At 40.7% G+C, this 21,583-nt stretch overlaps 1 protein-coding gene across 3 annotated transcripts in view; it reads left to right on the top strand.

The window, feature by feature from the left end:
• Positions 1–422: 422 nt before the first annotated feature.
• The window catches only part of macrod1 (mono-ADP ribosylhydrolase 1), a 73,036-nt gene continuing 51,875 nt past the window's right edge, over positions 423–21,583 (top strand). For all 3 annotated transcript variants that reach the window (XR_003798086.1, XM_029257382.1, XM_029257383.1), the window contains exons 1-3: positions 423–1,357; positions 1,618–1,716; positions 2,954–3,064. Coding sequence is in view for 2 of the 3 variants with exons in the window: in XM_029257382.1 (XP_029113215.1) it covers positions 904–1,357; positions 1,618–1,716; positions 2,954–3,064 (664 nt within the window). In the remaining variant the exon portion in view is untranslated. The remainder of the gene's footprint in view (positions 1,358–1,617; positions 1,717–2,953; positions 3,065–21,583) is intronic.

Here is a 21,583-nt window from a genome sequence, read left to right as displayed (position 1 = left end):
GCCCCTTGTGAAATTCTATTGGTCAACCGGTATGTCAATCAAAGGCAGTGCCGCATCGTTTCTGTTGTAGTGAAAACGATGGGTCTACTCATAATGACGTACAACAATCCGCTCGATCTGACAGGAAGAAATCACTGTCTATCAAACCTTAACCAGAGCTGCACATTGGCTGATTTTCGCGTGTAGCGACATATCGGTTGGGTATGAAAATTTTCGTTGCCCATGCACACGCAGACAAGGCGGGGTCTGCATCGAAGTTTCTGGGCCTATCGCTTTTCAGTGTTCTGGAAGTTTCGGAATGTACGATTGGTGAACCACTTGGTCCATCAAGTATTCCGCCATTTTCTTTTTGTGTCACTGAGGCACCGTACTTCTGATTGGTTACTGTAGTCCAGTGTAATCTGATGCAGTTAATGGAGACACTCGGTTGTCGTCAGAGTGTAGTCCAAATCCCTTTTATCGAGTTATTCTTGAACTACACGGTAAAATGGCAACTTTTAGTTGAAAGTCAAGTCTGCTTCTGTGAATTGGACCTTCAAGTATACGCCACGTGTAAATATCTTTAGAAAACTAACTACACTCACGGCGTTCTACACGTTAGCTAGCAGTCATTTCCTAGGTGTGTGTGTAATGTGTGTATATATATATATAATATATATATTACATACTTGTAAGACGGAGCTGCGGGACGCAAAGCCCACGATGTGATTGGCGGCGCGCGGCGTGCCGTTATTTTCCCAGCATCGCCTGTGTTACATACTACCCCCTATATAGTATATGAAAGTAGCTGAGGTGTCAGCTCGCACTAGTGCTTCTTGGAAACCTGTAAGGGGGAGTAACCTGGCGTGAGGTCGATAGCGAAAGTGTCCCGTTCGGTCAGCTGGTGCCGTTACTATCATTAGCATGGCGTTTCAAATGTCTGCGCTCGCCACTGCAGGCGTGCTGCTGTCCCGCGGCCGTGCAGTCTGTCGCGCTCCCGTGCTCGTTCCCGCGCTCCACTCTACAGTCACTGTCCGCTCCGGCCGCTCAGAGGTTCACCGAGAAGCGGCTTTCGGCGGCGCCGGCGAAGCCTTCAGCAGGGCGCCTTTCACTGCACTTGCAACTCTTGTACCCGTGCAGCCCGCTCTCTTGTTGTTCGGAAACAGCGGCGTAAGTGCTTCATTCTCGACGAGTTCCGCGGCTCCGAAGGGTCCTCGCAGCAGTCGGGGCAGGCGGAGGTGCTGGGCTCTGCTGGCCGCCCTCGGCCTCTCCACCACCGTCGGCTGCCTGCACTCCGGCACGGTGTCGGCGGCCATGGCCTCCAGCTCTGACTCCATCAATCTGGATTCACCCGACACCGACTGGAAAGAGGCCAAAAGTTAGTGCTCAGTCTAATTTTGTAGGAGTTTTAAACTGAGGCACTGCTTTCCCTGTGGGAAACGGGTGAAACACAGAAAGAAAACACTAACTGGGGGGCATAACTAGTAGTAGTGAGTTGAGTCCAAGTTTATTATTAGTCTTGAAGTTCGTTTTTAAACAGGGTAATGTCGGGTAATTTGGGCAGCCCAGGGAGTCCGAGAGTCCAGTCCTTGTGTGTCTCACAGTGGCGACCTGTCGTGTCATGTCCGTGTGTCGCAGAGCTCCTGCTGTCCGCGAGCCCGCGCGAGAGGCGGCGGCTGTACAGAGTGTCCGAGGTGCTCCCGCTCAGCCAGATCCCCGTGTGGACTCCCTCCGCCGGTAAGCCAGGTCCCCTCGCCACTACTCCTTCAGCACTAACCACATATTAAAGTTCTCTCACTGTCACACGTCAGCGTATTCTGCACGGCCTTCGCGGGAGGTCCCGTCCAGCGCGCGGCTCACCGCAGCTCGCGCGCTCCGCCGAAACACACCGCTCCCCCAGCGCGCGGATGAGCGCGTGCAGCGGTCATAATGAAGTTGGCATAATCCTTAAGGCTGCAGAGGAGCTCTAAAGTTGGCCCGTCCTCTTACGCAGCCTGGCATCGCAAGTCTGTTCGTTACTGCGTTTTACCTACCGCTCAAAGTCACTTTAGTTGAACAGAGCTTAATCAATAAAAGCTGATATAGTCGAAGCTGTAAAAATAACTTTTAACACTTCCATCCATCTATGCATGATTATCAGTAATTGGTTGACTGGTGCAGGGTTGCAGCATGTCTCAGAATCTCTGGGTGCATCCTGCCTGGACCGGACAGCACTCCATTGCAGGGTAGTCATGCGTGTACAGGGTCATGCTCTGATGTCCAGTTCACCTGAATGGCCTGTGGGAGAGAACTAAAATGCCTAGAGGAAAGGTGATTGCACACAAACTGAGCAGAATCTATGCAGATTATACACAGATTGAGCTGGATTTGAACCTATGCCCCAAACAGCTCAGATGCTGTGAGGCAGCAGCATTAGCCACTGTGCCAGCCCATAAAAATCCTTCTCTCCACAAATTCCTATTCAGTGATGATTGTTGATAGGTTCATCCAATAAACATGTGCAGCGTTGCTATTCTCACTATTGATCATCAACACCATGCATTCTGGAAACGCTCACGCTGGAAGCAAGTTCAGTGACATCAGTTCCATGCTTGAGTTTGAATGTGTTACTTTCAGCTAACAGCTGGGTGAAGAAGCACAGGCTGCTTACACTCCACGGCAAACACAAATTGTATTAAATAGAATGGTGAAAAAAATGTATGTAAATGTGAATTGGAAAGTGTTTGTTTGAAAATTAGTAATATGAATGTCTGCAACATGAGTCAATGAACTTAATGTAAAATATCAACTGTTTCATGGTCAAGTGCTGTTATTTGGGATTTGATCCTGTATCATAGACAGGAGGGTGAACATTTCTCTTAACACCTGTTGTGTGTTTCTGGGCTCCTACGTTTGTCTAGTATTCCAGAGCTGTGACTCACTCATCTACAGTGGGATGATGGTGAGGATGACTTTTTTTTCCCCCCCCTTTAAGGACAGACTACTGGTGAGACCTGTTATCAGGTTAATGAGGTGCTGAACAGCAAGATCTCTCTCTTCAGAGGTGACATCACCAAGCTGGAGGTAGATGCCATTGTTAATGCAGGTAAGAGGAAATGTCACTTTGCCATTTTCTCAAATGTGTTTTTTTTTCTACCCTCACTGACCAATTTGCAGCTGATACGGGCTTCTCTCATTGGTCACAGATGACAGTAATTAAGTGACCTTTGCAATTACATGAGGCATAGCCTCTTGGGAAACCACATGTCTTGCTAGGTTGATCATACACACATCTATATTGCCTAAACAATATTGTACAGGTACAGTCCAAAGCATCTTATGAGGTTTTCTTCATGTGTTTTTCTGTTGGCACTCAGTTTTGTAACTGTGGTAAAATGTATTAATAAACAGTCCCTTTGAACTTACTGTCAAATTCCCAGAGTTTATCTACAGCTGAGTATTATTTTGGCCAAAATTTCAGCAGAATGAGTAAAGTTTGGTGTTAACTAGAATAAGGTCAGGTTTTAATTTGAAAAAAAGAAGTATAAAGGCCAGATACAAAGCGTTTGAGTACTTGTTCTCTTACTTTTGTTGAATGTTATCACATGGATTTTGAAAAATGATTTATATGTAAATAATGTGGCACAGTATTAACTTGAATTGTTGTACCACTACATGGCAGTAAATGAGTTCAACTGGATTTTCCCTTTTTACATTTCAGTTTTTCAAACATATGATTTACATGATGCCATTTACTAACTGCAATGCAATAGCAGACCAGTGTGTTTTTTAAGGATGTGATAGTACTGATGATGATAATGGGAACATTTCAATTATTTCAGACAGGAGGATAATATTTACCACTGGAATCAGTCTAATGCAAACTGCAAGCTTTTGAATTTTTATTTACTGTTAATAAGGGTCAGATCTGAAACTACTAGTTATAGTGAATTTTTTTGTTTTTGCATGAAGCACAGATAGTTTCTGCTCTTTGACACCTGTACACTGTCTCATAGATGCTTTTGCTACATAATTTTGACAACGTCCTGCCAAAAGACAATTTAAATCCACAAATACATCTCCGGACCCACAAACACACATGGAATGTCTTGAGTAGGATGTGTTTTGATTCAGTTCTGTTGGCAGGTACTGGTGTGTGGTGATGTGCACCGGCAGAAACTGTGGTATTGGATAAAATGACTGTGCTTTGACAGTCACATGTGTGTATCTAGGATTCTTAACCCTTTAATCACTCTACATGTTACAGCACGGTACTGCTTGTGTTTTCTTCAGCAAACCTGTTTTTATTTTTTGCCTCCTACCACCTCTGTGTTTCTGCTACCATAGTGTACGTATGTAATTAAGACCTGAATGTTGTCACTCATTTATTACTAAACCAGTGAAATGAGTACAGATTAATATGAAAGACATCAAACACAACTATGCATAGATAAGGAGGGGAGTGTGAATGTGAAATGTAGTCAAAGCTTTTTATGCCCATCCCACACTGTTCACCTCCATCAATTTATTCTGTCAAGTTTTTTTTTTTTTTTTTTCTTTCTTTATGTGCCTGAGTGATTTGGATCTTGCTTTGTGTGGTCTGCACAAAGTAGAGATTCATACAGTACAACAAGTATTTCCTCTGTTTTGTTCATTACATGTATAAAGTTTTGACCAGACAGATACCCCAGCAAAGAAATGAAAAGCTGAATAGGTCTGTTTTCAGTAATTTAATGGCACCAGTGTGGCATACTTTGTGATGTTTATTATTTAGTATGAGAAGAAATGTCCCAGTTATGTGGTGTGTTGCGAGATGCATGACCATCTGTGCTGCATGTTGTGACTTGGCCAGCAGATAGCAGTGTTTATTCATATACTGTAATTCTCCATCGGTGCTCAGAATTTTCTTCCAGCCAAATGTGGAGAAAATTCTAATGTCTCTCTCAACACTAACCACACATCTGGGTCACACATTTCAATAGTACGCATAACCAACTTGCATGTACAGATTTCAGGTGCATATTACATACATACATGACTGCATGAATCAATATCATTGCAAAAAAACTGCAAATGATTATGTATACAGTTCATAGCATACATTATTCATTGGTGCATTTATCAGGCAGTTTCGAACACATGCTGTTGTGACTGGAGACATTCAGGCTCAGCGAGATATGAATAAAACTGTGTTTATCCTTTGCTCTGAGAACTGGATGTGTGTCTTCATATCTGACGGGCCTTCGGTCTAACCCTTACAGTGAGGAAAGTCTGCTAACAAACACAGCGGCCTTTGTTTTGTATTGCCACCCTTTTGAATTTTATTCCTGTGCACATCAGCTGGTATACAGATATCCAGTCCCGATGAACCAGTTCTCTTCGGAAGTTCACATAGGTTGTAGGGGTGATGGGCTGGAAAAACCTGAGAACAAAAAGAGCAAGCTTATAGAGAGAATAGAATGAAAAACAATGAAGGCCAAGAAGAGAGACTGAAGCAGGTGTGTTTGGGCAGTTTCCATGCAACCACTGGGCATTAATGAACACTTTACTGTTTACGTAAGTGTCAATATGCATATAATTAGTGATGGGAATTGAGCTCATATTGCACAAGACAAAGTGGTGTGTGTGTGTGTGTGTGTGAGAGAGAGAGAGAGAGAGAAGTTGTAGTACAGAACATTAGGAGTATGATGCATTTTCACGTCTGTAAATTTATTTTCAGGATAGGTGAAATTAGCGAATTGGATGTTGTGTGTCACGGATGTTCCAGAGCAGGCTCCAGAAGTAAATTAGTTCAGTAGTACCTACTGTGCATATGAGGGCTGATCTGAAGTAACCTGGAGTGCACCGTTATGCCATGTCAGTGACATTTGATCGGTGCTGCATCACTAAAGCTTGAAAAACAAGTGGTTTGAGACTTAGGATCAGTCCAGTTTTAATTTTTTCCACTTTTGTCAGATATTATTTCTTTTACTCACAATCCAGCATGGGATTATTTTGGGATAAAAAGGGGGGGAAATTTGTCTGCCTTGTTGTCTATGTCACCATTTTCATGCAGATTCCGAAAGGTGCCAGACATTATTTAAATTACATTTTTGTTTGGCCCCAGGCCATCTCCGTTGTAGAGCTGAGCTTTGAATATGTCAAAATGGTGACAGTAATATCAAAATGTTATGTGATGTCACTTGTTATACTTTCTTTTTTCTGGGGCTGTTTGCATGGATAGCAACATTTGTAAATATTTACTTCAAACTTTAAGTGCTGTTTACTGTCAACACTTGCGTAATGCAGTATATGCAGATAGTGCATTCATAACAGCTTCTAAAAGTAAGTCTATCACAACTTGTAATTACAGTTTAATTACTTTTTTCATTGCTCTGCTCTTATGCACCCACTGCCCACCATACAACTAAATGACTAGAGACTTGGAAATTGATTCTAGATCATGCATGTACATATATAATGCTCCCAGTACCTACTGCTTCTTAAAATGATGTTCAGTGCTGACAATTCCTGGTGTTTCGTAATTAAATCGTTACTTATTTTAAATGGCACTAACATTGTATATTCATTTTGTATACTTTCTATATTAAAAGTTACAAACCTTCTTCAAAATATTTTCTTTTTCAATGAGGAGTATGAGTTCTCACTATGTGATATTGCTTTAACTGCAGATTTAGGCAGCAAGTAGTGTGGTGGTAAAGGATATTGACTTGTAACCTCAGGCCAGGAACTTAGTTTTTTAAGGGCACAACAAGAGTAGGCTTTGATGTTTGAATTGTAAAGGGAACAAGATCTATTTTTCCTCCCTTGAACTTTTGAGGTTAGGGTTTTGCTGTCAGTGCAGTGTTTCTCTCGGTTTTCAAATCAAATTAAAAATATACTATTTAGTTTCACTAAATGTTTGTTTTATTTCAGTACTGTATCCATCAAGTAGCTTGTACATCATTATAAGTTCTCTTATACCTCATCCTTAATATTTTTGGTAAGTATAGCCATTTTGAACACCTTCTGGAAGGTATCTGGACTTGGACTGTTCTCGTAGTCAAAGATGCAACACTGTCATTGAGATAGTTACCTTAAAACCCAAGGTGGGGACCAGCTGAAGCAGTGTCAAAACCTGTTTTGTTTGGCTTAAAAATGTGATTTCATGTGATAATGATTTAACTTGCCATCGATATCAGGTTTTTGAAAACACTACAGTAGTTTAATTTTCATAAATACAGATTCTCTGTGTTGACTTGTGAATTAGCCTTAAAGGGAGGCTAGTAAAGAAGACCTGGCTGCTGCCTCCTTGAGTCATGTCCCCATCACCACCCAGTTATGAGTTGCACTTGAACAGCTGCACAGACCTTGGTCATTATCTTATGGCTCCCAACTTTGGCCTTTATGTGTAGATACTGTTTAATTCTGTTGACATTAAGGGCTTCTGTTGAAGATAATGTGCCTGGTTATGAAACAGTTATGGATGTAACCTACTTAGAATGTTAGAAACCAGACTAACAGGCTTGCATGAGTAAAGATCTGATTTCAGTGGTTAAATTACTAAATTGCAAAGGGAAATTCACATCTACAGTGGCATATAGTGAGCCATATTATACTAAATGAGATTATTTGAAAAAAGTAGACTTGTCATAATGAAATTAAAATGGCACAAAGCCATTTTACAGCCAATTTTTGAGTTTTTTTTTTTTTTTTTGAAGAAAAGAGTCTGTGATGTGAAAGCAAGTTGATAATCCAGTTGCTGGACAACAGGACACTGATTTGTTTACCAATTAGCTTTGAATAAAATGTCAGCTAAAGAACAAAACAAAGCTTTGTGCTCCCCTTTCTATATAGGCAGTATCGATTGGCATTAGCTAACGTAGGTTATTGGATTCTGTATGCAACTGAATTTCCCCCCAGGGACTAAAAGTATTTGTCACTCTTATCAATCTATCGGTCTTGTATGAATGCGTTGTTTTCAGCACATCACAGGCCTGCTGCTTTTTCACTGAGAACAATTACAAACTGAACAGTGGGATTGTTACTTAGTTAAATTCTAAAACGACTTAAACAAGTTTGAGCTGCTATCTTGCCTGGCATGTAAAGAAATGTATTGATTATTGATGTGGAACACTTTTGAGAAATCTGAAATGGGGTGTGACATTGCATTGTATGAGCTAATCTTGTATTTTATTTGCAGGAAATTTTCAAACAACTTGTAGTACACTATATCCCCAGCATGTCTGTTAAGCTTGAGAAAGAGTTTTGAAGTTTGGGCACTCCTTGAAATAGGCATTGTACAGCTGATCTGCTATCCTGTAGACTCCTTTTGTGTGTTTTATTAAATAACCCCCTCCCCCTTGGCTGCTTTCCCTCACCTCAGCAGGAATCCTTTATTTCTCAGATGTCTTTGTCATTTTGAGACAGGTCAACAAAACAAACATACAACTCATGAAGCCTTGCGGTAACTTGCAGGCCTAATTTGCATGTTGCTTGTCACTTTCCTTTCAATTTGCATAAAAATAGTGGTATATGGCTCAGAACAACAGGACAAATGGATAAAAGCTACAGTATTTTTATCTATTCTACCCACTGCTAATCCAGTGTACCACCAATACTGCATGGTGACATGAATAAAAATGTTTTATGTGTATAATTGTTCACAGAAGGTAGTACTCCCCACCCCAAAAACAACACACAAACTGATGTGCAATGTATGTATGGTAGTAATTTATGGGAACAATACAATTTAAGTATGGAAAGCCACAGAGAGATCATAATCAGTCAGCACCAAACAGGCAAAAACTGTGAAAGGCCCTGTTTTGTATTCATGGTGAGAGTTAGTGCCTTGAGGTTCTGACCCTCAGGCACTTTAATCTTCTTTCGTAAATAGGTTGAGGTTAGCTGATCCTGAATTGGAGCTCTGATATGGAGTTCCTGCCAGTCCTCATACATCCATTTCCCTTTCAGAATTAAAAATAAAAAAGGTTACTCTCCCTTACTGTTTAATTCAGTACCTCTCACAATAGAATCTTGTGAAAAAATGAGAATGAGATCTACGTTGTAGCTGTCAGTGGTGAGTGGTTACATGAGACCTACAGTTTGCATATTGAGTCTTCCCTAGCGAAGAGCTCATGGAGAAAGGTGCAAGTGACATTTTTGAAGCTCATTGGAAGTCGCTTTGGAGAAAAGCATCTGCTAAATGAATAAATGTAAACGTGAAGCCTGGCTTGCAGATTTGTTTATAAGACTGAGTTCCATCATTTTTAGTCTATATAACCTTCCCCCATATAAAAGGGGTCCATACAATGGTAAACAGCTTACGAAAATATGTACCCCCCCCCCCCCCCAACAGCAGTCTTATTTTTCAGTACAATTGAATTTTTCTGTGGCTATGTAGTGCTTTTACTTTCACTTCAGGTATTTTATTTACTGCCTGCTGTATTTCACTGTGCAAGTCATATGGATGCTAATCTTCCCCCCCAACAAAATCATCTACTATACAATCAGTTATGCTGTAAAGCAATAGTTGCATTCCTAGAAAAGACTTACACTAATAATGTAAAAATAAGGGTTTAAATGGGGTTGGGGCATAGCACATTAAGTACAGTAGCCATAGCTACTGAAAATTCATAGAATACCCTAAATTAAATTGGGACAGTGCAAAATCTACCAAAAACATTATCTGTTGCAGGTAAATTATGAAGCACATGAAAATAATGAAAGAATATGCTCTTTGACACTTCGGTCTTGCATTTCTTTCAAAGTTATAACATTCAGCTTCAGGTCTAGTGTTGTTAAAGCCTTTTTTTTTTAAATACAATCTTCATGAAGCACTTGCTGGGAATGCTTTATGTGTATATGCATTGTTACCACTTTGTCAAACTGTTTAATACAGTAGATCAGAATTAAACATGAAATACAAAACAATGTGTAAGGTGCCAAATTACCACTAATTATACCAAGCACATGAATGAGCATTCCACACCACAGATGCGCATCTTCTTGCACAATTTGTGGGATGTGACTGCATAAATCCCAAATTGCACTTGCAAAAATTGTGTAAATTACTTTATCCATTCATTGCATTACATACAAATCATGTAATAAAACATTGCTTTGCAGCAGAACTGACTATATATGTGCTGCTTTCTTTTGATATCAACAGTCTCAACCAATTGGAACATCAGTACTGGTAATATCACAGCTGAAATAGCAAATTCAACTAACTCAATGTTTATACAGTTTGTATTTAAAATATTAACTTGGTTATTAAAATAAGTTTTACAACATGCTTTTACACTATAAGTAAAGCCTTAATCTAATGATCATTAAATGAATCAATTGAATGATGATCATCTAGTTTCAAACTACACACCACCTCTTCACAAAGCTGTAGAGGAGCAAATTCATCCATCATATTGCTAAAACTTTTATTATAGTTATATCCAAAACTTTTACAGAAAGTAACAACTGAAGAAATACATGTTTACTACTGTGCTTTGTGATGGTTAGGTGACCAGATGCTGGCAAACATGCCTATGTGATGAATCAGTCCGATCCTCACAGCCAGTAGTATACAGTCGGGATTTTGTGCTGAAACACTTTATACTTTTTCAGACTCTCCACTGCTCCGTTCTATTCTCTTGTGGTGCTTGTAGGAGAAACACTACAATGTCTTGGCATGTGTAAAGGACAACACACTGAAATATATGTAGTTTCTTTTCAGTTATTTGAAGTAGGATTTAACGTTGGTTCATGTTAATAAAAGGTAGTAAACTGGGATCCAGTTCATGTTGTATTTTGCCTCATCCACTGTGCTTGCAAGATGAACGCTGAGACCTTGCATTATACGAGCTGTTGATGGAAAATAGTCCTAATGTCATTAGTAATCCGAATTTTTAAATTTATTATTGCTCTCTGAGGTTTTTAAGAGAACCTAACCTGTGAATAAACTGAGGAATTATTTTGTCTGAAGATTTTATAGATAGCAATGTTGTGGGTAGGTTTATGAACAATTCTGATTACAAACAGATTTCCTGTCCCATTTGTATTCATATGGCGGGACTTAGCCTAACGGGGAAATCTCTCAGAACCTTTTAACCCTGCTAGACTGAGTTATGTATGTATACTGCTGTATCACATAACTATTGCAGCTGTTAACTAGCTAAGTGCAGTTGTATTAGTACGAGATGGATATTTTCTGCCATTGAAATTTAATTAAAGAAAAATCTGACTTTCCTGATATGATCAATCCCAAACTGACCTTGCCACAGTAAACAGTAACCCTAACATTTTCTTGGTGTTGTCACCTGCTGAGTTTTAATTCAGGTGTTCATTGTGATTGTCATGTTTGTTATCAAATTTCCCATTAATTAATTAATTACAAATTACCAATTAATTTAACCATTTATTTTAATGGTGTAAATCATGAATAGTTTAAATTGTTATTATTAATCATAATTTATAGTACTCATCTAGCATACTGATACTGTGCATGTCCAAAACTAGACTTTAACATAGCTTCTTTTTTAGTAATTGGTGAATGGCATATTTTAGCATGTTAGACAAATATTGAGTCAATTACATTTATTTAGCAGATGCTTTTCTCCAAAATGACTTCCAGTGACCTCTATGTAGTGTTATCAGCCCTACACCCCTTATTCACCAAGGTGACTTACACTGCTAGATGCACTACTTACACTGGGTCACTCATCCATACATCAGTGCAACACACTCTCTCTGGCACTTGCACACTATGGGAAACAGCATGTCTTTGGACTGTGGGAGGAAACCCATGCAGACACGGGGAAGAATGTGCAAACTCCACACAGACTGAGCAGGGATTGAACCCATGTCCTCTCGCACCACCCAGGCACTGTGAGACAGCAGCGCTACTCGCTGTGTCACCGTGCCACCCTTTAAATGCATTAAATGGATTACTGCATTAAACTTTAACAAGGGGATATCGAAACTGATCGCTTTGCTTTAAAGAACATTCACATCCTCTGTCTTGCATGAATATTTTTATATTTTTCTAATACACACACACGCACACACACACATTTTCAGAACCGCTTGTCCCATACGGGGTCACGGGGGAACCGGAGCCTACCCGGCAACACAGGGCGTAAGGCCGGAGGGGGAGGGGACACACCCAGGACGGGACGCCAGTCCGTCACAAGGCACCCCAAGCGGGACTTGAACCCCAGACCCACTGGAGAGCAGGACTGTGGTCCGCGCCACCGCACCCCCTTGTCTAATACAGCTAAATCAAATAAAAATATGGAATAAATGGAGAACTATTGTTTGTATATAGGTTTTCTTTCAATTACATTTCTGTAGTTCCTTTTCATTGGTTCAGCAAAATGCATGACTCATTTTTTGATAGTGGTGACTTATTAAACATGTTTCTCATTTTCCTTGTACATGTGTGCAGAAGTCTGTCGGAAGTTGTATCCTTTTTGAGAGAGGACGAGCCAACATGGTAAATGGAGGAACAGGACAAAAACGAAGGAGTGATGGCTGGCTGGATGAAGAGTAGAAGTGGAAGTGAGAGAGGGAGGGAGGGAGGAGGCAGGCAAGGAGGTCTGTCACAGCTCAGTGCACAGCCAGATTGCCTGAAGAGCAGGCGGCATAAGGATAAAAAATGAGGGGAGAGGGCCTGTGGAGGGAGATGGAGGTTGGGAATGCAGTAAGGAAGAGGGGCTGCAGAGTAAAGGAAATGGAATGGTTGGAAGTGAGCATAAGGTGGAGAAGGAAAGAAATGGATGGATTGAAAGAGAGAGTTCTGAGGTGATATGAGCTGATGAGTCCTGGAAAGTGATGGAGAAAGAGCAAAGCGACTGGGAGAGGTGCTTTGCTGGTACATTCATCTCAGCCATATCGATCCTCCAGCTGTCCTGTCTGTGCATGAGCATGTGGATGTCCCATTGTAATGAATGGGGTCTGTGGGCTTCTGGGAGGGTCTGCAGTGTATTGGCACAGCTGTGGTGTTATTGTTACTTAGCTCAACTGTTTATACAAAGAAACTTTTCCTAATTTACATCACTACAGATCTTGCAAGCACAGCTCATGTCAAGTACTTTTCTCAGTGCTCCAACAGCAGGGACCCTATGGAGACTTGAATCAAGAACATTAAACATACAAGTCCTTACCCTTTATGGTCCTGCAAGGCCACGGTCTGCATAACGGAGAACCTGATATGCGTAAACATTTCTGCAGCTGTGAGTTTAAAACATAAAGTGCCAGAGGTAGCATAGAAGTAAACAAAAAAAAAAAAAAAAGCTGAATGTTGAAAGATCGTGAACAGTCAACTTTTCACCCATATGACTAGAAGTTGTTGTTCTGTTACTCCTTTGAAACCCTAAACAAACTAACCTGAATTATTTTAGTAACAGTGTTCTTCTGTATAAATGCATGAAAGCTGTACATATTTACATTTATTTATTTAGCAAATGCTTTTGTCCAAAGCAACGTACATCTCAGAGAAATACAATTATGTGCATTACATTAGGAGAAAGAGGAACATAGTTGCAGATGTCTGATTCTTAACATATGGGCAAAAGTGCATGCTAGACAATGGAAAACATAAATAATTGGAAGTAACTCATTTGGCAGTATAGGAGAGACTGAATCTGGAACAAAATATGTAAATCAGAATGACAAAAATTTGGAGGGTTTATAAAATTTAAACATACAAATTAAAAAAATATTCTGGTGATGAATGTTAATACAAAGGGCAGCACAGTGGCAAAATGATGCGAGAGGATCTGGGTTCAATCCCCGCTCAGTCTGTGTGGAGTTTGCATGTTCTCCCCGTGTCTGCATGGGTTTCCTCCCACAGTCAGACATGCTGTTAAGGTTCCCTCACAGTGTGTGAGTGACAGAGAGAGTGCGTTCCACTGATGTATGGATGAGTGACCCAGTGTAAGTAGTGCATCTAGCAGTGCAAGTCACTGCGGTGAATAAGGTGTGTGGGCTGATAACACTACATAGAGTTCATTGGAAGTTGCTTTGGATAAAAGTGTCAGCTAAATGAATAAATGTAAAGTAAGTTGTTTTTGATTGTTTTGAGTGATCCATGGATTTGTCTTGATACTTCCCCTCGTTAAAAGTCTGAAATGTTATTTATTTAAATAACGTTATAAGAACGAGTTTGAGATATTTATGCACTTAAAGAGGATTGGCAATGCTGGATCCTCAAAAGAACTCTGAGGCTGGCAGTGATGGTAGGGGAAAAGTACAGCAGACACAAGCGATGTGTGACAGAAGGGCCTGGACGCAGATGCACGCGCAGACCAGGGCCTTCGTTTGGAGCCAGTCGATATCGTGCACGATGCAGGGGGATGGGCTGCTTGTGTTCTTCTCACTCAGGATGGGGTTTACAGTAATGAGGCCCACCCCCAACAGTTTTACTGCGCTTGGCTCCTGTATTTCCTCCATAAAACATGGTAACAAAAAGCCCCAAGCACTTAAGAACCATCCCCAGGAAGGAGGGGCCAGAGGTGAACCGTACTACTTATACCACTCAATTTCTCCAGGCTGCCTTGGTAGGGAGATTGAGACTGGAGGATACATTGTCTCTAATTGACTGCCTTGTAAATTGTCCAATCAGTTGTCCTTAGAGAATGTAGTTTGTCTGTGTGTATGGGCACACACTTGCTGTCACATTATAAGAGCACATAATTAATCAATCAATCAAAGTTTGAGAAATCAGAGCTATAACTGACTCGTACATTTTGAAAAATATGTATTCTTTCACAAAGGTAATATTTCACTGACCTAAATATTCTTGGCTGAAATTGTTGGGGAGGTCCTGCTGCTGTACTGTTGAGGTGAACTTCTAAAGTATGTACACTACTTTGAACAACAGTGCCTGCCAAGCCGCTAAATTAATATGAAAAGGTTAATTATTAGTGGAGAAAACAAGCAGAGACATGGACCGGGTCTGTATGTCTGTTTTTATTTTCCACAGCACAGGTCAGGATGGTCTTCATACCCACACCACACCCACTTCTGGCTTGTATGCTATTACTGCTCCCTCCCTTCAGTTTCTGATAAGTGCAGTTCTCCACTGCAGATTCTCTAAAATGCCCTGGCACTATGGGAGATAAAGTCACATCCTGTGATGGGGGCTTTTGGTGTGTTTCAAAGCCTCTCCAGATAAGTTGCTCTTTTGCCCCTTTTATCATCAGCTGACAGCCTGAGAGGAGTCCAGATGCTCAAGGAAATGTTCGACTCTATTGCTGCAGTGATTTCCAAATGGCCCGCAAGGGAATCTCATGTTGAAAATGATAGAGCCAATGAGAAATTTGTGCATTACAGCTTGTGAATCTTTTATTGAATAGGCACACTGATGTATAATTTACAGATTCTTCATAATGGTCAACTGGAAGCCTTATTATGTTTCTGGGGGTTACCTGTATGGATGCAGGGCTCTTAAAATGTTTCTTTAAGATTCAGGAAACACCAGTATCGCCAAGTGTTCTTTAGTCATTACTAATGACATTTTTTACTTGTGTGTGTGTTTGTTTACAAATCAGCTCAGATTTTACCAATTCCAGGAGTTGTAATTCTGCAGTGTTTAGTTCCCTCAAGGCAGATACACCAAGAAAAGAAAATGTGGTTTGCATGTGACAAAATATGTAGAACTAATGAGATTTGGAAGGCTTATGGGCTGTACTTCAGGTGTGCACAGCCCCAGTCCACAAAGGCTCCTGGGTGTGCTGGACCTTGCTTGAGCTCAGCCCCTAATTGCTTTATTAAAATAATTAATTGGATAGTTACTCACCTCACCTGGTAGTTCAGGTGCAAAGCAGGTGCTAATTAAAGTGCATTCTCTTCAATCTTCATGACTGCAGCCCTCTAGGAGTGCAGGACACCTGCTCTTCTTTCCTGAAGCCAGTGGACACGGTGCACGGTCCAGGGTCCGTGCTCCGTTTCCCCAAAGCAGTGGACACAATTCCACCTGCTTGTTAGTACGGCCAGCTGTTGAGGCCATCACAGCTGTTGTGAGGCCATAAAACATGGGAGAAAACAGATCTTTGTTCTCGGTTCATGCTTGACACTTCTACCTAGGTAAAGTGCTTTTCCTGTTCCAGTTGCATCGGGAAGACATCGGTATGAATGTGTCTCTGCGTGGCGATATGATATTCTTACAGGAGCTCAGTAGCTACTAGAGCCGAGTGGTAACTGCTACTATTACAGTACATTCTGTTCTTTCCAGCAAGAGTGCCGGAGCTGCCTGCTGAAACACAGCTATGTGGCCTATTATGCAGGCTTCAAGGGCAGGGCATGTTTTATATTTTGCTATTTTACAAGCAAAAAAAGGAAAAAATGCAAAGTAAATCCCTAACGACTGATATACCAGTAAACAAATTGGAATAAGTTAGCAAGAACAGTAATTAGCTTTCCTCTTGTTAAAGGTAACCCTCCTTCACCCTCAGAGAGAGACACACACAGTATCTATTCCGACCTTCTTTTTCCACTGTACAGAATCTCATATTGAAGAAGCTGGATCGTTAGCCCTCAATGAGACTAATTATCTTAATTGCCTCAATGTGGTGATGCACAAGGAGCCTTGCTGTTTATCAGATAATGACCCGATCAGAAAGAGACGGCTCAATGAGGTTTAACGTGGGCCGACCGCTGGGGTATCGTAAGGCTCTGGAGGTCTGTAAGGGGCCAGTGTCTGTTCCACTAAGCTGTCAGCGGTTGGAGTTCTTCAAGTTCCTCAGAGTTTACAAATCAATTAAAGGATGACTCTGAGCAAACTCTGAACTTTGATAATTTCAGTTTGTTAGAGTAGGGAAAAAATGCAGGTGGTATAAGAGTACTTTCCTGCTTCAACAAAAAAATGTGTTCGGAAAAATGGTTAAATGGATAAAATACACACACAGAAATTAATGTAGAAAAGCTGCTGGTGGTGTGTCTCATGGTCTTGTGGGACATGGTTTTACTTGGACAACCTCCACTTGTACATACGCGGATGCATGTCCCTGTAGAAGACGGTCCTGAATAGCAGTGAGCACACACGGGCTTGCATCCTCTTTCGGCAGAGTAACACAATGGCCTGCAGTCCAAGAACAGCTATGGTCCTAGAGCAAGGGCAGCAGTTTGTCATATTATTTTTTCTTTTATTATGCATTATTCATAATGATGTACTTAGTGACACTCCTTGCTTAGGTAAAGTACAACAAAAGGGTTCAAAAACAGGGCTTAGAATCGGTGTCCAGGTGCCTGCTACCTCCAGCCTGCTGTACAGTGACTTTCCACAGCTGCAGTATAGACCCCTCTTTATGTACCTACCAGACAGCCTTTCTTTTCTTCTGTGCAAAGGATCTATACTGTGTCATGTCAATAAAATTCATCTTCCTTATTAAGTGGCTATCAGTAAGCATGTTGCGCTGTCTAAAACTGGCATACTTTCTAGCTGTCACCTCTTTGCCTGTGTCCTTTCCAACTTGAGTTGGATGAGTGGGCAGTGGGGTGAAAATATCTTCCTAAGAAGTGTGAGGGTCCTCTGCCCATGCAAATAAATTCTTTTGAAATATTATTCTAATTGTGTAGCAGCGGCTCATAGTAATTCACCTGCCTTTCACATGGAAAACATAAATTCGACATCAAACTGGTTATTTGCATATCAAACGCCACCTCACCCCCTATATTTGCATGAAACTGGGTGAATGGAGGCTCCGTTTTAATTGAGTGAAATGCAGCCGCTCAAGCAAAGTTGACAAGGACAGACCAATTATTTTGTTTTCAGTAGACCATGATGTGTGTGTAAATGAGCATGTGGGGCTATACTCTCTCAGAAACATGGGTCATATACATAGTGCCTTATATATCAGATATGTATATAAAATGTGTGTGTGCACGCACTATAGCGTGTTTGTGTAGTTAACTCTGGCTGGGAGGACATGTTCCTAACATGCACGTATGACGATTTAATCAGAAGTGGACTGGATTGCAAGTCTCGCTGTCTAACACAGTGTGAATATCAGTGGGAATCGATATGCATGCATCAGCATGCAGTTCTGCAGAAGGACTGCCTTGGGCATAGAAGGAGCTGTGAAGACCACAGTACTGCCGGAGTGTGTTCGTCACCCTTTCAACGCAGCAGCACAGTGGTTGGTATTCATTCACACCCATACTGATGCCAGTGAAGGTGATAGACTGTGACACCCATCAACCACAGAGTAGCATACATTCTAATATGCATACACAATCACCGAATGAAGTTCTTTTTATGAATCGGGAAGACACCTCATTTATACACAGGCTTGAGATTGACCTGTAGTTATACACAAACTGAGGGATATTTCACTGGGTCTCATGTAAAATTTAGCTTTTTACATGGAGGGTTTATTTTTATATCTCAAATTTTACATAAAATCAAATTTCACATCCCGTTGTTCAGAAGGATCTGTCTCACTCCTAATAAATACAGAATCGCACATAGTTCAGCACAACTCTCCTTTAATTGCATAAAAAAAGAAAAACTCCAATAAAACAGCCTATAGACAAAATAGTCCCTTTTCCCCTTAATTTACATCAGAGTCCATTACAGGGGGGAAAAAAAAAATATTTTGAAAGAAGCAACCTACAAAACTGGTGGAAAAACCTGAAGGGGGAAAAAGACACCAGACACAACAGAAAAAAACTTGTCAGCTGCCATTATTCCTATTTTTTAAATTTATTTTTGGCAGACAAGTGGGCAAAGGAACCTGCAGCATATTCTGGAGTCCTCCCAGGTGTGACTGCTTCCTGTTCAGCGGCATTATCTGCAGTGTATCACGGCTGCCAGTCCTCACTGCTTAACCACGAGAAAAAAGTGTACTAATGGGTACGCCCTCTCTCGCTCTCTCTCTCTCACACACACACGCACACGCATGCACACGCACTAATGTCCAGAAAGGGTAGTGGGTAGAGCTGCATTGAGCACAATTCAGTGATGGTGACTTTGCAGACCTTGGAGTAGTCAGAAAAGACGAGGTGTCAATCTCCAATTGTTTCGTAACCTTACCGCTAACTGCTTCTTTCACTGTAATTAATGTCTAACATTTTAACAGGTGGAATAGGATGACATTTACAAAAAATAAAATAAAAAAACAGGAGCAATTAGAACCCTTTTTATATTGGTTGGTGTGCACATTACACATTAGAGAGGCACATTACACACTAGAGAGACTGGAAGAGATTAATCTTTTTCCAAGTTTAAAGGTTTTGTAGTGGAGGCAAAATTGGGGGAAAAACTGTCATTAACATTTGCTAGAATAACTATGTGATTTTTTTTTTTTTTCCTCCTCCCTTCACAAAGTCAAATGACACTGATTCCTTTTTAGCGCAGGATGTGGGTCTACTGTAAATGTGAGACATCTGTGTTAATGGGCTGCAGGTGGAACAGTCAGCAACTGGAGATTGCAAGGACAGGTGCTGCCTGAACTGCAGAATCTGCTGATGGTTTTAAAAAAATCCCTCTGGGACCGACGTACCACAGCGTGAAACTGGGCACAGAATCCTAGGCCTGCAAGTTCAGCCAGGAGCAATATTTACCAACACAGAAAATGAATGTGTTTTGGGAATTAAGTTGGCTCAAAAAAGCAAACTTGCTGTTCTTTCCATTATTTCTACTTTCTGTTATTTCTTTTTATGTTCACATATGTTGTACGATTTTAAACTTAGTTATCTATCTGTATCTGCAGCTTTTTGGGTATTGAATGTTTTTATTTTCCAGTTTTTGTCACATACTAATTGGAGGGGGGGAACCTAAAATGTTTAAATTGCTGTTCATAGCTTTTTTCAGTCAGCTGAAGTTAGTGTTCAGACTTTATTTAGGTTGTGTTGACAGCTGACTAAACTGGAACTAGGCCCTGGGGATCCGGTTAACATTGCAATACAAAGTGCCAACATCGTCAGTTGCAAGTTGTTTTCATGATCATAAATCCCTGCTTTGGCAAAAAAAGTGCGATGGATTTCAATGTTTGCTTTCAGGGATTATGTCTAAGAAAGAGATTCCTGATTTAGATGGATTAATGTAATGTGTACGCGTCCAGGCATGCATACACACAGACACGTGGAAACTGATGCTGCCTAGGTGCCCTGCTGCTGGAAAGAGCGCTGATATTTCATGTTTTGAACAGCAAATTGTATCAGCTGAAGCCTATTCTTGCCTATGCTACTTTTAACTGGAACTGGTGCAGTTCAGCATTGTGTTAACAGCACTAAGACAAGTGATATTTTTTCCTTTCCTAAAGCTTCTAAAAATGAATCTCAGCACTGTGACTGTCAACTGGATAGTCACAACTGTAGACGTTGGGTTCGATGGATGGATGAACGTACAAATAGATTTACATAGAGTGATACCGACTTTCAATCAGGAATATAAATGACCTTCCCTTCTATTTGTGCAGCTCCAGCTCCTGTAGTGGTAAAACCCAAAAGTTAAATTTATTGTAATCTTTCTGACTTAGTACAGTAATAGTTTTCTGTAAGTGGCCATTGGAGAACACTTTAGCTGTGCAAAATGGTTTGGCAAACTTATGAAGACCAGAACGATGTCCTATGCAATCCCCATTTTTAAGGTCTCATGTTTAGTCTTTCCATTTCTTTTATCGAGCCCTTTGTCACTTTTCTCTCTTTGTTTCCTTTTAAGTCCTGCTGCAGTTACATACGAGTGGATTGTACTAAACTTTCGAAACCAGTGGGGAAAAAACACTGGCTGAAGAATCCAAAGTTCTGCCACCAGTCACTCTCCCCACATGCTGAAGATGTAGGTCCACAGTGTTGCGGTTTTGAATATCCCTGATTTCCATGTTATTCCCATCCATCACCCCCTCCAACCATTTGTTTGACTGTAGGAGTGGTCTCCTTACCTCTGCCAAAGTCTTGTTTATTCTCTTTGCTCTTGCCTTTATATCAAGCTATTTATGCCTAACTATTAGTGTTTCTTTTTTGGCCTGTTTCATCAATTTGCATTACATCTGAGAATTGTTGTCTTTGCTGTCCTTTCGTTTGGGGTTGCCGTCAGAAACACAACTCGTGTTCTGATGTGATTGTCATTGAAGTTCTTTTTCTAATTCCGACTTTCTTCATAATTTTTTCTTTGTCACGTTTGCCAGTTTTTTTCTAATACCTCATTTAAAATTGGTCTTTTGCAGAATTCAGGGCAATTTGGCCTCTTACACAGGGTGGACAAATGTTATTATGTAGTGTGAAACTTTTTTTTTTTGCCTTTTGAAAGACGTTTCATTTTTACATTATGGAAACATCACAAGAAAGATTAAATTGTCTGCAGGATTTCCACGATAAATCAATCAGTCCTTCCCCTTTTTGTGTCTTTACAAAATGGGCTGCTGAATAAGTTAAATTTTGAGCATTGCCTATTTCTTAGAAGTGTGAAAACATCACCTCCCCCCTCAAACCATTCTCTCATTAAAGAAAAAAAACATGATAATTTAGGTCTTTTCATTGTTTAAAATCTGTCATCACTGCTGTCAGCTCCTCAGGCAGACTAATGTCACATTTTGAACTTTTCAGAGGAAATAGAAGAAGTTGAGTACAACCAAAAGTGAAAGAACTAACTAAGCCTTCTTTACACACCTGGTTTCTCTATACACTCTTTGTTCCATTCCACCCAACC

This window comes from Scleropages formosus, chromosome 13, assembly GCF_900964775.1.
Source record: "Scleropages formosus chromosome 13, fSclFor1.1, whole genome shotgun sequence".
NCBI classification, from domain to species: Eukaryota; Metazoa; Chordata; class Actinopteri; order Osteoglossiformes; family Osteoglossidae; genus Scleropages; species Scleropages formosus.
Note: the sequence above shows the minus strand (reverse complement) of the source record. Positions and strands in the feature narration are given on the sequence as shown.